The sequence below is a fragment of the Ischnura elegans genome, chromosome 2 (assembly GCF_921293095.1).
Source record: "Ischnura elegans chromosome 2, ioIscEleg1.1, whole genome shotgun sequence".
NCBI classification, from domain to species: Eukaryota; Metazoa; Arthropoda; class Insecta; order Odonata; family Coenagrionidae; genus Ischnura; species Ischnura elegans.
Genome location: NC_060247.1, coordinates 78115124 through 78132363, shown reverse-complemented (window position 1 = coordinate 78132363; position 17240 = coordinate 78115124). Strand labels below are relative to the sequence as shown.

General features: G+C 37.6%; 1 protein-coding gene across 1 annotated transcript in view; it reads left to right on the top strand.

Annotated features, from left to right (window-relative positions):
• The first annotated feature begins 618 nt into the window (after positions 1–618).
• Positions 619–17240, top strand: part of LOC124154012 (transcription initiation factor TFIID subunit 2) — a 38040-nt gene continuing 21418 nt past the window's right edge. The window contains exons 1-15 of the mRNA XM_046527482.1: positions 619–831; positions 937–991; positions 1072–1235; positions 1363–1454; positions 2176–2357; positions 2820–3058; positions 3628–3849; positions 4142–4255; positions 7771–7870; positions 8249–8477; positions 9516–9769; positions 14880–15163; positions 15573–15717; positions 16481–16599; positions 16809–17061. Of these exons, the coding sequence (XP_046383438.1) occupies positions 785–831; positions 937–991; positions 1072–1235; positions 1363–1454; positions 2176–2357; positions 2820–3058; positions 3628–3849; positions 4142–4255; positions 7771–7870; positions 8249–8477; positions 9516–9769; positions 14880–15163; positions 15573–15717; positions 16481–16599; positions 16809–17061 (2499 nt within the window). The 5' untranslated portion in view covers positions 619–784. The remainder of the gene's footprint in view (positions 832–936; positions 992–1071; positions 1236–1362; positions 1455–2175; positions 2358–2819; positions 3059–3627; positions 3850–4141; positions 4256–7770; positions 7871–8248; positions 8478–9515; positions 9770–14879; positions 15164–15572; positions 15718–16480; positions 16600–16808; positions 17062–17240) is intronic.

Genomic DNA, 17240 nt, shown 5'->3' with positions numbered 1-17240 from the left:
GTGACTCCGATACCAGTGGTGACAGGGTGAGAGAGCAATATGTACGGAAAAGGTACACAATATGATCTTAGTGGTAAAAGTTGAGGCATTGACCAACCAACCATTTGGTACTTCATGAGTACTTACCAACAACAATTTATCATGATATTCAACAACGATACCTTTGTTGAAATTTCTATGAGAGCCAGCAGTTGGTGCAACTTTTTCAGCTAATATTTCACCGAAATTTCTTTTAGTCCTCCAATAGAAATGGCATAAAAGTGACAAATCATTCCATATTCCGTGAATGAAGGCCCTGATCTGGAAGTTACATACGTAAGTAAAAACCATAAAGGAATACGTATTACGGGATAAAATTCCTTATGGACCATTCCATATTAGCTCCGAACTTTTTCTCAACCATTCACAAGTAATTCTAGGAGGCCCCATTCTGGGAAGTTTCACAGCACACACTAATGAGTACTTTCACATGTTATTAGTACATCAAAAGCCCATATAGGTTCATGTAAATAATTTCCAAAGAGGTATCTCGTGGTACCAGCAGTACCTTTTTCGTAAATTCTCAAATCGAGCAATCGCATCATCGTTACTCACTTGTACTCCTTGTACTATTCGGCTTTCATTTGTTACTAGAGAAAAACAAAATGACTTGAGCGTCTTGTTTTGATTCTTTTGAAAAGTGATTGTGTTTGTGATTTACGAGCAAAGACTTCTATAAGCATTCTTTTTAACAGTAATCATGAGCTTAATTATGCTTCGGATAATCAATTACTGAAACCCAACAATGAAGAAAGGAGAGAAGGCCGCGGGTCTTACCCGGCCTTTTAAATTATAAGTTTCTCACAGTGTTATTCTGACATTTCTGTTTTTTTAAATTGATATCGAACTTGATTTAAAATTCGGCGGTGTAATTATTATTCCATCTTTTATTTTTACAGTTCACCAAATCCTGAGCTTGACGGGCATTAACTTCTTACGGCAGAGTATAATCGTATGCTCTTTCTTCTACATTAGTTGCTCTGTTGTAGCTGACATCGTTTGTCGTTAAAATAATTTTTTTTAATGTTTTAGGGCTATGTGGAGTTGACCATTGTCCCTTTAAGAGATGGAATTAGAAGTATACCAATCAATTCGAAGCAGTGTAAAGTATATCGGGTATGTCTCAATGATACCTACGAGTGCCCATTTCAGTATTTCGATCCATTCCTCGATGTATGCCAAGGGGACAATAAAGAGTAAGTTCTCCACAACTGCATTTAAGTTTCTTTGATTATAATTTACATTAGTTTATTATTCTTTAGAAATTAATATTTAGAAAACACTTAAGATGTATTAGTGATGTGGCTAATTTAATTGTTTTAGGCAATCGCTGGACCATTTCTCTGCCCGTCATCTGGTGGCTGCCCTGCAAGTGGACCCTGATTGCTCTGGAATGGGTGCTTCTGTTGGATCGGGTACGTTCCTCTTTTGCCTTGACAGCTATTTGTTCTGGCTAGCAATGCCTTAATATACATGTACCAATCATTATCAAGGAATTAAATTTACATCTTATTTCGAATTAGATTTCATTGAAAGGTTTTAACCATGAGAGAAAATTCACATCCGATAATCCTGAATGATAAGAGTAATTTTCATGCATGTCATACCAATGCGGAAGAGCTCAAAAATTTGTGGGTCAAATACTTAATGGAATATTTGTTCGCATATTTTATGAAAGCATGTTCAAGTAATAATATCATTCAGGTTGATCAAAATTATCATTCAAAAGTATAAAATTTCTAAAGTAGAAGCTTTGATTGAAGTCGTTCAGAGATCAATAAAAAGGATAAAATGTCACCAGTGACCATTCAGTCAATAAATTGTAATCATACTTCAGTTTTCAACTTACAAGATAGTTTCAAATTAATAAATTTAGAATATTTCAATGCTTATTTTTCTAATGGTGATTATCTTAGCCTATTGGTAGGAATAGTTGTTGATTTTCATATTTTAAATACTCTCTATTTTCCTAATAATTTAATCATAATCAAAAATTAGATTCGGTGTTAAGTAGGCCTGCTATATTGGTTTCATTGCCCTTTTGGTTTGGTTTTAATTATTGATTAATTTTTCATTATTGTATGTTTTGTTTGTACATGATGATTGAAATTATTACAATTAATGGAGCTTCTTCAGGTAAAGGGAGTCGCATCACAGGTGGATATCCAGGAGGTGAACTGGTTATTGATATTCCACCGGAAGCCCTTCACTTAGTGTCAGAAGGACGTCCTCTAAGAATTGCTGTTGAATTTTCCCTTGAACAGCCTAAAGGAGGGCTTCACTTTGTTGTACCATCAGGAGAAGGGTCTCTTGTGCAGGTGAGAAGTTAGTTTTTGATTCAATAAACAGATGCTCACTAGCATATATGTATGTCTTTAGTGGAGGGAATTGTAGATGATGACCACGGGTAACGGAAATGCCACCAAAAGAGATTCTCCATAACAGGCAGATAGATTTTTTTCCACCTTTTTACGTTGTTTCTTTTGCTGCAAATGTAATAATTTTGCTCCATCCTTATTTAAAAATTTTCTGACTTTTCCTAAGTTTTCATTGTATTTTTCATTTTGGTTCAGTCATCAGTAAATCCAGATATGACTGAATACTTTGCCACTGACAATCTCATATCTTTGATCTTGCATAAAGTGTAATCATATTTCAATTGACATCAGCTCATATTGGCTAGATAGATCTTACTCTCTGAATGCTTCAACAGCAAGGTTGTTGTGTCTTGGAGTGTCCTTTGGATCGTAATAGTAAAATTAGCTTATTTATTTTTCTAGAGAGGCGCACACATGTTCACTTGGGGTCATGCCAACTCTTCCCGTCTGTGGTTTCCTTGCATCGATTCATTTTCTCAGTGCTGTCCGTGGCAGCTTGAGTTTACCGTTGATGAGGGAATGACTGCTGTCTCTTGTGGTGATCTTATTGAGACAGTTTATGCTCCAGATATGAGGCGACGGACATTTTACTATCGGCTCACAACACCTGCATCTGCTCCTCACATTGCACTCGCTGTTGGGTATGTCTGTTTTGCTTTTATTCACCTATTTTGTTTTTAATCTGCATCTCCTAGTTTTCAACAGGGGTAGAGTTGGTAAAACAACATGGATTTATTTCTTATTCTTATTTATTATTATTTATATTTATTAATTTAGGTCATTCAGTTTAATTTTTACTATCCTTTATGTTTAGTGAATCTTGTAATTTTTATAACATATTGAGCCAAGTTTAGTTTTATGGTTATTTTCCTTAAAAATGCACGAAGCTCATAGTTTTTTCATTGATTTATTCATTAGACATATGTTATGCATGAGAGTGACATTGAATTATGTATTTGTATTGAATGATGTTTAGTTATTTTGTTTTAATGAATGGTTTATTTTAAAATCAAGTTGGCAGTAAATATTTATTTTTTTATTTTTATGCATGTGTAGATCATATATTGCTGTCTATAAAAATGTGTCCTTGGCATTCCAATTAACAAATTAAATTATGGGAGTGAAACCTGGCTGTACGGTTGGAAACACATTTTACTATTATGAAAAGTGGGCGTATAATAACTTTCAATTTTTTAATTATTCCTTGCAGGCCATTTGAAATTTTGGTGGATGGTGAGATGCATGAAGTGACTCACTTCTGTCTTCCACGATTACTTCCACTTTTGAGGACTTCAGCTGCACATTTACATCATGCTTTCCAGTTTTATGAGGAAACCCTTGCATCCCGCTTTCCTTACTCATGCTACAAGCAAGTTTTTGTCAATCATGCACCCGTACAAGTTGCCTCCTATGCAACAATCAGTATTTTGAGGTTGGTTGATTTTTTGTGTGAAGAATTGAGCTGAAATGATGAGATTATTCCTTGGTAATTTTAATTAGAAAATGTAGGTTTCGTTTAAGAAGGCTTCATATTAATTTTAATTTATTTATAGTAAGGTTTCTTGTTTTGTGTTCATAAAAATTTTGAAATTTATTGCCTAGGCTTCATTGTTGAGTTATGAAATTTTTTTTTGATTCTATAATATCTAGTGTCATCAACATTGATCGACACAATGTTAACCTGAAAATAATGCCTGTTATTGTTGTATTTTTTACCTTTATAGCACAGACCTATTACATCCAAGCAGTGTGATTGATCAAACGTATGAAACTCGTTCCGCAATGGCACAAGGTGTTGCAGAGCAGTTCATCGGTTGCTTCATCTCAAGACAAAGTTGGTGAGTTTTTGTTACTTTATGCACTCAGAAATAAAATGCGTTTGCCTATTATGAGATCTCTTTATAACTCAGTTTCAAGCGTAATTTTTCTCAGCCTTATAAAAATAATCGTAAGCACTGACCCTATTACAATCTTGGAAACATGTTCAGAATGTCATCTTCTTGCCTGAAATTTATTTTTGCTTTATGTTATGCTCATTGAAAAATCAAGAAATGAAAACAGTTACCTTAAATCTTAATTTATAATTATGGATGCTCTTATGATATGACCTATAATTATTAGTGTTTTCTTTTCTATATAAATGCCTTTTGAGATAAAAAAATTTAATTTAATTAAGTAATGGGTGTGGTATGAAGAATATATGGTGCTGTTTAATGAAATATATTTGTTTTTACCATTATGTAATTAAAATTTTCCAGCTTCTTATAATGAATGCGTGGTGTTGCCTTTGGTAATATGTATTATATTCTGCATTCAACACTCAGTAGTTCAATTGTTGGGCATTATTGTAACCATCTTTTGTCTCATAAGACCAAGATTTATTTGTGGTAATTCACTATTCATCAGTATTCAGCTGTTATTGTTGGAGTCAGTGACTTCACGGGAGTAGTTCATCCCATTGAGGCATCTAATTCCATAAAATAATTTGATCTATTACCTTCGCTCGTTTTCATGGTATATTAACACATCATAATAATCAGACTACCAATATAGAACCTTGTCCAAACAGCACAATTTTCAAAGAAACAAGTGCAGCATTAACCCCTCAAACAAGTAGAGACAGATTGGAAACGCCAACTGCATATATCACAAAGCGCATCCGGCTTCTCTTTGAAGGCAACGACGTCACTGAAGCAAGATCTGACTTGTTCGTCCTTGACGCCCTCATTTGTAATCTCATTAAATACTGTTAATTATGTTGCTGATTGCGCTGTTGCAATTTAATTTAATGATATACTGATAAAAATGTCTTTAATTGTGTAGAAACATTTATATTGAGATAAGGAGAACCAATGTATGCCATGTGCATTCACTGTGGCGTGAAATTATCACAAGGAAGTGCTAAATCCACCTCACCATACTGAAGCGTTTTTGGGTGAAACACGAGTTGATATGTGATGAGATAGAGACAAAATTTGGGGGAAACATATGTGGGGAAAATTGGAATTCAGTCAATGGCAGTGGGGTAGCCAGGAATTTCGTTAGGGGGGGTCCAAAACCCTGGGGGAAAATTTTTAAACAACAGGGTACAATGTAGAGGGTTTCAAACTAATTTTAAAACCCTTCACAATAAAAAAAAAATAATGTTTCAAAGAAATCTATTGTAAATTCATGATTTTTCAATATTTTGTTTCCTTTTATGGAGGAAAGTAATTGTGTTTATATTAGAGATGGGTCGAATAGCAGATTTCTCGAACTCGAATATCGAATTCGAATATTAAATCATTGCTCGAATATTCGAATACCTTGAATACTAAATGATGAAAGCTGGAATGTTTGACTCGGTTGCCATGCAGCAGGCAACACAAGATTTTGGGGAGTAATTTTTATTTCCTTTAAAGGATTCGAACAGGAATTTAGGTGATTAATGGAATATTTTAATTTTATGGAAACAATTGGGCATATAATTAATTCAACTAACATCGCTTTACCCCCACTCCTGCTGCCAAGTGCTAGCTGACAATCTGAGGCATTTTGTAAAATACAAGTTCTTCTCCACCGGATTTTCTTCAATTATTTTCAGTCCATCTTTGGGAGTTCTCACGAGATAAGAAGATGAATTGGAATTGCTATCAGGGAGAAACCAAATATCCTGAGAAAATATCCCTTCGTCTGGGACTGTAACAATAAAGATTTAAAGCACCACTCATAAATTGTAACTTGATGTATGTTTTCGGGAAAAAAATACTGCATCAACTTCCGAGAAGCTCTGCTGCTCATATCGAGTCTCGCCAGAATGCCAAGTCTCTGTCGTATTTTGACATTTATTTCCTCGCGTAAAATGCTTAAATAAAGTCAGAAATGCGTCGCGTTTGGTCTTGTTCTTTTTTAAATTACGCGCACATTACTAATATTTCAATCCAATAAAGGTGTAATAATAATTGCCGAAAGTCATTGTTAGACACCTTTCGGGCTAGTAGATGACTCATGCAGTAGTTGACCTCCAGAAAGGGGGAAATTCGAAGCAGGTAGGTAAAAAAGGTCAGTGGGTGAGAAAAGGGTGAGAAATACGCTTTTATTTTTCTCGCGTAACTTGATATTTTTTTCGAAGCTAAGGTCTTCGTAATATGATCCCTGCACGAGCTGGGACCTTTTTTTATTTCGGAGAAGAGGAAAGCCTCAGAGGGGGACAGCGGATCTTGGGAAATGCTCTAATGTTACTATCCCACGGTACTCATGCAGCAGTTGAGCTCCAGAAATGGGGAACTTCGAAGCAGGTAGGCAGAAAAAGGTCAGTGGGCTAGAAAAGGCGGGCGTGAGACACGTCTTTATTGTTCTCGTGTAACTTGATATATTTTTCGAAGCTAAGTTCTTCCTAATACTACCCCTGCCCGAGCGAGGACCTTTTGTTTGATTTCGGAGAAGATGAAAGCGTCAGAGTGAGTGCGGCGAGTGCTGAATGGAGGGGGATAGCAGATCGTGGGAAATGCGCCGATGTTACTATCCCACGGCACTTGAGTTTCCTGGTTGGAGAAACCGGGGATTTTCGGATTTTTTTCACCCGGATCAATTTAGGTTCCCCACGTCGAACTCTTTTCACCGCTCTGACCCGTGAATTTGATGTAGTTCGTCAACTTGCTTATAACGGCGCTGCATGCTCTAAAAGATTAGAGTTCTGTACATTTTTCGGAGTCAACTACCAACGACGTGCGTGCGACAGTGTACGACGCGAAATTCGAAGTATTCGAGGTATTCTAGGCGGTACTTTTCGCATAACTATTCGAGACCTCGAATATCGAATACTTTCTAGTATTCGAGTATTCGCGGATACTATTTGCACATCTCTAGTTTATATATTTCAGGGGGTCTGTACCCCTGGGCTTCCCCCTCTCGCAATGCCACTGGTAGGTCGTTTATCGGAAGATTTTTCCTATTTTCATTTCCAAACCCAAGTGTTACAGTTTAGGTGCTGAGCTTGTAAAGATGTTTTTAAAAAACAACGTGAAAGCCTATAAAAATGATTTTTAATTTATAAAAATTTTAAAATGTTTATGAAAATTTAAAAAGCATTCCTTTGATTGTATGTACCCAGAATAAACTTGACTAATTACTTCTTTTAATAGCAGGATTTTGAAAATGCATTTAGATCCAAAAATATCTGATCCGAAAGATCCGGCTCCGAAAATCAAGGATCCGAATCTGGATACGAAAACAATCCTGGATCTGTCCATCCCTAATGAAAAGTATAATGAAAAAAATTATTGCATCATTTAAAACATTTAAATGTCTTGTTCTAGGAGCACTCATTTGGATTCCAAAGGTACATATGTATTTGCTTTCTTTCCTTGTTTAGGTCTGACACGTGGTTGACCCAAGGTGCTGCTACGTACCTAGCCTCCTTATATGCTAAGCGATGTTTTGGAAACAACCAGTATAGAGCCTGGATACATTCGGTAAAGTATGATTTTTATTTTGTGCATCAGAAAAACACAGCTCTTTCCTTACATAAAAAAATATGAGCTAAGTCCCCTAATCTTTAAGTTCAGACTCAATTTTCCTCAAAGAGAAAAGTTCAATTGTTTTTATTTTATTATTTGTTAAAAATGTGTAGCATTCACTGGGTAAAAGTTTTGCTACGAATACATTTTTCCCTGACTGTTGTTAATGCATGAGGAATTTTGGTGGTAACATTTAAGGAAGTGAACTACATATATTATTGAAACTAAACATTCTTAGGTATAATGTTTTTACTCCAATCCTTGGAACTAAGGATGTAAAAATGTTTGTAACCTCCCTGACTCATTCCTCATTCTTTCGTTTTAAATGATTAGGAGTTACAAGAAGTAGTGAAGTATGAGGAAGAGTTCGGAGGGATAGTTTTGGATCCAAGTCAGGCTCCCGCTCCACCACCAACTGCTGCCAATGCTTCAACCGCTGCAGGGCCAACAAGTGGGGTCAATCCCACCAATGCTGTGGCACCAGCGGGAGGGAACTTGGGAGGTGGAAATATTGGCGTGGGTTCTAATTCCAGCGGTGCTCACCCATCTGCCTCTATCGCAGGTGACTATATTTTATGAAAATACAGTGAAACCTCTATTTTACACTTTTGAATGGACCACTTACAAAAAGTGCAAAATTGAGGATATTGTAAAATAGAGTATCATTTTTTAAAGGCGGCATTGTTTGGGACCTGATAAAAACTGTGCAAAATCGGGGAAAGTGTATAATGGGGGAATGTAAAATCGAGGTTTCACTGTATGTTTTATAGTCTTAATCAGTTTCATCGATCGCTAGAGTTCATTTCAAATATCTTTGCGGCTGAGAGGTAGGCTAATTTTTGTAGGGAATGAGAACAGAGGACGCCTGACTTCCCAAAAACCAACGGAACTGCAATAGGTGGGGCCTAATCTCCTGGAAATTCAGTCATTTTTAGACCTCTGTGATGTGTACATCATGAGAAAGTCTGCTGTGTTGCCTAGTGGGAAGAGAGTTTATGGCAGTCTTTCATTTCGATGCACTAGCAAACATGGCAATGCCCATGTCTGTCTCTCCCCATCCCACATCCCAAGTGCTGCAGGTCCTACCTCTAGCTGCAACTCCGCTCGAAACATCTAGAGCTTGCACGACTGGCCAGTTGCAAAGATATTTTAAATCAAGTTCTCTGAGAAAAATGACTAAAATTTTTCAATCAACAAATATTCTACTGGGCTTGATTTTTAATAGGTCGATCCAAATAATGTTTGTATAAATCCAGGGAAAAAGTTAAATTTAGGATTGTGAAAGTGAGTTTTTGCTGTAGTTACAGTTACATGTTCTTTTATACATAGTTACTTGTCATCAAGGTTTTTTAAAATACCTTAAGAGGTTAATGGCGTTGGGTGCTAATGAGTGCATCTTGATTGCCTGAAATTAATCTATTTAATTTTAGAATAAATAACTAAAGCGTGCATCATGGTTCAATTTTTTAAATATGACAATTACCAGTAAGAATGAACTAAAATGTAATCATTGACAGTTACCTACTGAATCTCTGGTCATATGCTTGATCATCAGTAATTCCATTTGCTTCTGAAACTTTTATATTTTTCCTTGGATAAGGATCACCAATGGGTGGACACCTTGGTGTGACCACCAGTGCAATATCAGCTGCACTGAATTCTGGAAATGGGCTGGCAGTTGGCCAGGGCCTCATTGCCCCTGGTTTAGCATCTCCTGGTTGTGCCCCACCTTTCCATTTCCCAATTGTCAGCTTGCAGACAGCCTCTCCTCGATACTTGGATGTGCTTCGGAAGAAGGCTCACCTGGTGATGAGAATGCTTGAGCACCGTATTGGGCAGGAACTGTTACTGCAGGTGAGTCCATTCTGTTGAGGTCAATTATTTATGGACTGTCTTCATATTTTTCTCTCCCTCTACAGGCTTAGGCGTAGCTAGCTTTAAAATATCTCCCGCATTATAGATACTCATGTAAATTTAGCCTTATCTTATTTTTGGAAACAAATTCAGTGCAGAACTCAGTTGTGTTTGGTGAGATTTGGCAGATCAGAATTTTAAACCTAAAGTACAGAATCTGTCCAATAAGTAAAGGAATTTAAAAAGAAATCACATTCATGATAAAGTTACAGTCTTATAAACCTCGTCAAATTAGTTCCCTTGAGAAACAACTTACTTTTTCTTTGCAACTCTCCCATGCCTAGTGTACACACTGGCTGGCTTATTCTAGAGCCTCATTTACGGCTTCAGTCATAGCATGCTGTGACAGTTTAGATTGAGTCAGTGATCTCAAATAGGTTCTTTTCCGAGTTATTTTAATTGTAGGGAGGAAGGGAAAGTTAGTTATCCTGGGAAAGGTGTGATTAGTAAAGGGTATGTAGCCAGATTGCACAGTTGTTCTTGGCCAGGAACTCCCGAATGTGCCGAGCAGTGTGGCTGGGAAAGTTGCATTTTTGCACCAATGCAGGTGGCTAAGATTTCATCTCTCATTCATAGATGTTTAAGTATCTGCTATCATCCATGCATGCAATCGATAATCTTTCTTCAAGAAATTTTTCTCACTTTGGCAATATTTTCCTTGAATTTTTGAAATAATTTCCTTGACAAAGTATCTTCTGAATGAGGTTCATTGGTTACCTCTTCCCAGCCATTCTTAAAGTATTTCAATCAACTCAAAACTTATAAATACTTAGAGCTGACTCTGTGTTATTTTTTAATCATTTGGTCTCTGTCACCAATTTTTTTAATATCTTTGTACCCAATTTTTTAAATATCTTTGTACAAAATTACATGGTATACGTACTATTGTTCAATCTAGTCCTCCATTGTGACAAATGTTGTTTACATGGGTACACTAACAGTGATTTGGACATTTACAGAGCTAGCAGCATAAAAAAATTGGCTGCATTGGATAGCTATGTCTCTTCCCCATCCAACCCAACCAATCCACGCATGATCCAATGAGTGGAAGAGCTGAAAAGATACATTTGCTTTACTTACTGGACACACCCTGTAAAACAGCTAGCCTTGTTCCGACTACAATTTTGGGTGTGGGAAACAAACTTCTTGTTTCAACACTTCTGTGTCATCATGATCTGAGCAAGGTAGCACACCTGATGATGACATTATAGTTTTTAAAATGGTGTGCACAGTTTGTTAAAGGTTAATAAAATTGTGGAAGTACAAGGATTGTCAGTATTACTTGTTTAAAGTAAATGGCATTTGAAATTTTATTTCTAATACTGAATTTAATTTTCTCATTTTTCTTTTCAATGCCTTGTACACATAATCTGTTGGTCATAATCATCATGGAAGACATGAAAGCACATCTTATAATTAATTGTGGAAGCAATTCAGTTAAAATTTAGGATGTTTGATGTTCCTGTATTTTTGTGATTCGAATGTGGAGTCCTGTTTTATATGTACCATTGGCTAATATCATCAACTGGTTCTCTGCCCACTGGCAAGTCCCGAACACCAAAGCCGTCTCCACCTCCTCCTGTCTAAGGCCTCCTCTATGGTTTCCTTTTATGGTAGACTCTCATTAATACGAACAATGCTAATACAAAGTTCTCATTATTGTGAAGCAAATACAGTGGAACCTCGTTAAAGCGAGTACGGGCTATAGCGAGACCCCCGCTATTACGACGAATAGCAGATGTACCGTAAATGGACCCTATAATAAGCATGTTAAAAATATTCGTTTTAACAAGGCCTTTTGGTGTTGGCTCTCGCCATAGCGAGGGTTTCACCTCCGGAAAAACTTACGTCAAGACTCCTTAATCTCTGTAATTGCCAGCGATCTGTTAGAAATGAAGTTAATGGAGTGCTCAGTCTCAAATTTATGTGGTAAACTGTCGTTCGATAAAAAAGTAGTTAATTTTGATTAAAATATTTTAGCATTAGCATTCGCGAATGCTTGATCTTCTTTTGTTCCTCAGGCGGCAGAAAGGAGTCGGCAGCATACCCGCACGTCCGTGAGTTGCGTGAATAGAAAGCATATGATGGCAGACACCATGGCCAAAAAACACCAAACACGTCTAAGCGAGAAAATAAAAAGGAAGGAGTAATATGAGAGTGTCGAGATTAATTTATCTTCCTATTCGCTCTTCACGATTAAAAAAAACAAAAGCGCCCAAGGAGAGCAGTCTATGTTGAGTTATAAGGAGCTTTGTTCGGGTGGTTTTGCCCACTCCAGTCTGCGGGAACTTCTGAGAAAGGGGCTACGCCTAAGCCTAAAGCGGAGTATTTCAGGGATAGATTGCAAATCGAGAATTTCAAGAGTGCGGAAGGTTGATTATACTAATGCAAAGCACCAAAGCGTTATCTCCCCTTATAATTGCAGGTGATCCCTGCGGTGTAAACCCGAAGTCGTGGAAGAAAGGACTCCAATCATAAGTATCTTATGAGGTATTCCCCGCGTGATATAACATAGACGAAACGGTACTTTTTTACATCCTACTCCCCGACAAAATCCTTGCAGTACGAGGTATTTCTTGCAATGATGCCTCTAAAGGTAAGATGCCTCTAAGTGCGCCTTAGCGATGATGTAGGATGTACGATGCAATGACACTCAGCGTGAATTGTCCGGATGGACGTATTTATTCTCCGTTGCGGATTCACAGGGGTGAACTATTCGCGTCAGTGGTCGGAGTCGTACTGGCGCTCTCTCCCGTCACGTGGGTAGCCGAGCATCCCCTGGTGGCCGCTGGAAGAACTCACAGAACTGACTCTCGCTTGCAGTGCCGTGGTAAACTCGGTGTATTATTTCAAATACGTCGCGAGCGTAACACTCGAAAAGAAACTTTTTTAACAACGGCAATTTTAATCACATCATTTTTCAAGCTTAGCAAACTTTTTACCGTAGATAAAGAAGATATTACATTATCTGATAGAAAAAGTCTTCCAAGGCAGTAACGTTATACAACCTTCCACCATTTTCGACTGCAGAAACAAACGCAATACGTTTTTTCACTTCACTGCCGCTAAACGTACAGGAGCAATCAACGTACACCTATGGAAACATTTGAGGCATTATATAACCGCGATATAGTTTTATCAGTTAATTTTTGAATTTTCAGTGGAAAATACCAAAGTAATAGAATGATTACGTAAATGCACTAATTAAGTGGATAGAAAAATGGCTTCGTCGGCGTTGGCATAATGATTGACAAAACAATGCTTCGCATGATTTTTATTCAGTGCGGCGCTTATAAATTGTTTGGATAGTTAGTTGTTGTTTGAGTAAGGAAATTTAGTGATGCAAAAAAACATCGCCTTTCGTCTGGATTTATGCTTACGTTTATCGGATATAAATTTATCTGTCGCCGCACCACTCCTGTTCCTGTATAACTGTTCGCAACAGATGTATTGGCCATTATTTGCTCCACCTCCGGTAAAGCGACAATTTGCTATAGCGAGTGTTTATTGGTGCACCGTGGGGTGTCGTTTTATCGAGGTTGCACTGTAGTTGGTCCCGACGAAAAGGCGTATCCAATCTATAATTAAAGAAACATTATTACGAAATCATGAATCTCAGTCCCAGTTCCAGCAGTTACAAAGTGAACTTTATTAGGAAGTTCCTCGAATAAGTAACGGTATTTAGGTGGGTGTACACAACTCTAAGTTTAATAATTGCGCCACATTTAAGTTCTACTCCTGTACTGTGCCCAAGAGCGTCAATTATGGTTCTTTCTTCAGTGTACACGCAACATCATACAATAAGCATCATTCCTGTGGAATCATGGTTTCCCACTCATAACCGCTTATAAATTGGACGTAAAGTTAGTCCTCTTCCTTCGCACATTCTATTTGCGAATTTTCAGAGATATGAGCATTCAAAAATTTCAAAGTTTGAATTTGGCACCTTTCGATTTGGCCAATGCGATGCAGTGTGGGGTAGAGGAACTCGCACTTTGGGCATAATATGAACAAAGCGTCATTGAATCCTGTGTGAAGTTAGGAACTGTTTGGCGTTTCGCCCATTCTTCCTAACCACAGAGAGCGATTTTTTTCGGCTACAGTTGCGTTGCACGCCCAGCTAGATCAGTTCGTCACAATCATGAGCTTGCTCACAATTGTGATGCAGTGTTGCATTCTGCTGGATAACTGTACTCCTCGATGCCTCGCATGCAGTCCGGCCGGCGAGAGTTGTCCGATGATAGCATAAAAGGAGGGGTGGAAAACCCTGTGCCAGTATGGTTTGCCAATCACTGTCCCCCAAACGCTCCTCACACCCTCTCTTAGTCCTACAATGTTGTTGCATGCATGTGGAGCTCTGAAATAAACCTGAACCACCAAAACAACCCCTTTCTTCAAATCACTGAAATAAGGGATTCTACTGTTGGGTCCTTCACGCTCATTGTCCCTTCTGCCTCCTTTATTCAGGGAACCCTTTCGTTTACAAGTGACGTAGGCATTTCGCTTTCTTGCCAGACAACCTTGTACCCTACTCCATACCATTCTGCCTGTCTTCAAGCAACCCTCGGCAGCCGGACTGTAGGTTTATTGACTTACGAACAAGGTCTCATGCATCTAGTTCGTATATCGATGACTTACGGTATTTGGGAAGATATGAACCCTCGATTGCATTATGCCGCATTCTTCTATTGAGAAACTGAAACGAATTCACTTGTATGTATACATTTGCACGTAATTTAATCATGTGTATCATAAACAGTTTTTCTTTTTCGTCGATTCCTAAAAGAAATGTTCATATGAACTTCGTTATTACGAACATCCGGTTTTTCAGTCCAGCAAACTTCTTAATAACATGAGACTACTGTATGTACCTTCTTTCTAACCTCACTCTGTCACCTTCATTCTTCTTCCTCTTCTCTTTTCTCCTTCCACTATCACCTCCTCTGCTATGTTTAAAATCCTCTTCCCTCTTAAAATATGACCGATCCAATTCCCTTTAGTACAGTTCTCAATAATTATCTGTCATTCACTCTTATATTTTTCACCGTAGGTATTCAACAAGCAACTCTCTCTAGCCAATGCTGCTGCTTCTTCTGCCAGCAAACCACAAAGTTCGTCCACATTATTGTCTGCTGGAGGAAAAGGGAGCCCTGGTGAGGGTGGAACTTATGCGGCTGCTGCTGCGTGGTCACAGCACATGCTCATCAGCACAAATGCCTTCACTCGGGCCATATTCACAGTCACTGGAAAAGATATGTCCGGCTTTGTGGATCAGTGGGTCCGGACTGGTGGTCATGCTAGATTCCACCTCAGCTTTGTCTTCAATCGAAAAAGGTTTGAAGTCACTCATGTTTATTTATTCTCTATTGCTTGTACCTTGCGTGAATATCCTAAAGGAAGTATTTTTTTATTTATGTAAAAGCACAACCATGTCATTTGACTATATGGTTTGATCCTTTACCATGGTGAATTGTTTATTGTATGTACGTAGCATTTTTGGTTATTTCATCCTCATTATTTCTGTGCTTGTGATATTTTATCAACAACTGTCTCTTACAGTCAAAATTGGGTTCACTTTTTTAATGCATGGAAATTATTTAAATATTGTGCATAATTTGGATTAATTAATTCAATGTCTTGCTAATGTTAAAGAATGAATTTTTGAGTGAATTGTCTTAAATATCTTTTGCCAGATGCTAAGATATTTTTTCTTGTCATTCTGAAATATTTATTTTTAACAAAGAAACACTGTGGAGGTGGAGGTGAGGCAAGAAGGTGTTGCATCTGAAGGAGTTCCTGGGGGATCAATTAAGGGTGTTCGCAAGTATGTAGGACCTTTGCTAGTCACTCTTCAGGAACTTGATGGCACATTTCGGCACACTCTTCAGGTAAATACTTATTTTTTTACCTGTATAATTCAAACTGTCTTTCGTAACGTCATTTGCTTTACATGGAAACATATGTTAGGGTCTAGTGTATTTTGGTACGAATTCAACATTCTACCAGTTTTTCCACCATATTTGGTCTGATCCCACCAGTTTCAATTCCATTTTTTATTTTTCCTACAAATAGCTCTTTCACACTTTTTAATAAGTTTTACTCAAAAACGGGTTTAAAAAACATGAATTCATGAGAAGATCTCCTCCTAAAGCCTTGCAAAACATGGTTTTGTAAAACTTTAATTTAGTACATGTATATAAATTTAAAGTTGGAAATTACTATACTGTTCTCAGTCACCATATTCATACTTGGGAATAGCAATAAATTAGTTTGAAAATGTTAACTTTCATGGTGAATTATCTGAAGAAACTCTTCTTGGTTTTCCAATGGGTCAAGTTGTCCATGACTCACATATTGGTGCTCGACTCCCCTCATCTACCCTGATGATGGTGCCCAATTCATGTTCTGAATTGTAAGCTGTAGACTACTTGACCCAGTGGAGAACCCATGAAGAATTTCATTCATAAAATCGTAGCCACAATACTTACATTTGAGATGGTATTTTACTTCTTCTTAAAGTCGCGCACTAAACATGGAATTCGGAATATTAGATTTAGTTCATGTTATGTTATTGGAATACATTTAATTTACTTTGGCTTTTGTTTGAATGAATTTTACCACAGTTAAATTCTTTGATTGTATCAATTTCAGATTGAAGGGACTGTTGCTCGTGCTGACATAACCTGTCATTCAAAAAGTCGGAGGAACAAAAAGAAAAAGATCCCATTGTGTACGGGGGAGGAAGTAGATATGGATTTGTCTGCAATGGAGTAAGTACTACTGCTAAAATTACAGGGCACTTAAAATGTAGTGAAGATGGAGTATCCATAACATTGTGGCCCTGTTATCTTCTCTATTCTTTTAAAATGAATACCAATGCATTTTAATTAGGATAAAGATACAAATCATTTGATGAAATGCAACAGAAAAATATTTTTGTGCTAATTAACCTTTTCCAATTTTCCTTTACACTTAATAGCGCCGATTCTCCAGTTTTGTGGGTTCGGGTTGACCCTGATATGACGTTGCTCCGCTGGGCGGGTGTGGAGCAGCCAGACTTCCAGTGGCAGTTTCAGCTGCGTCATGAAAGGGATGTGGTCGCACAGCTGGAGGCAGTTGAAGCACTTCGGGCTCACCCCACTCCTGCTTCCCGTCTTGCTCTCACTGATACGATTGAGAACGAGAAAACATTTTACCTCGTACGATGCAAAGCTGCCCATTGCCTTACACAGGTTAGGTTGTTTTTGTTTTCATTCCCTATCACAATTTTAATTCAAGAGTGATGACTTATTGAGATTGGTTTTGTTTTACTTTTCTGTCACTTAGTTACATCTTCGTGATTTATCAGTAGTGAAAGGAAAATTTGGTAATTCCTGTTGTGAATATGTACTCATTTTATGGGTATTGTGAT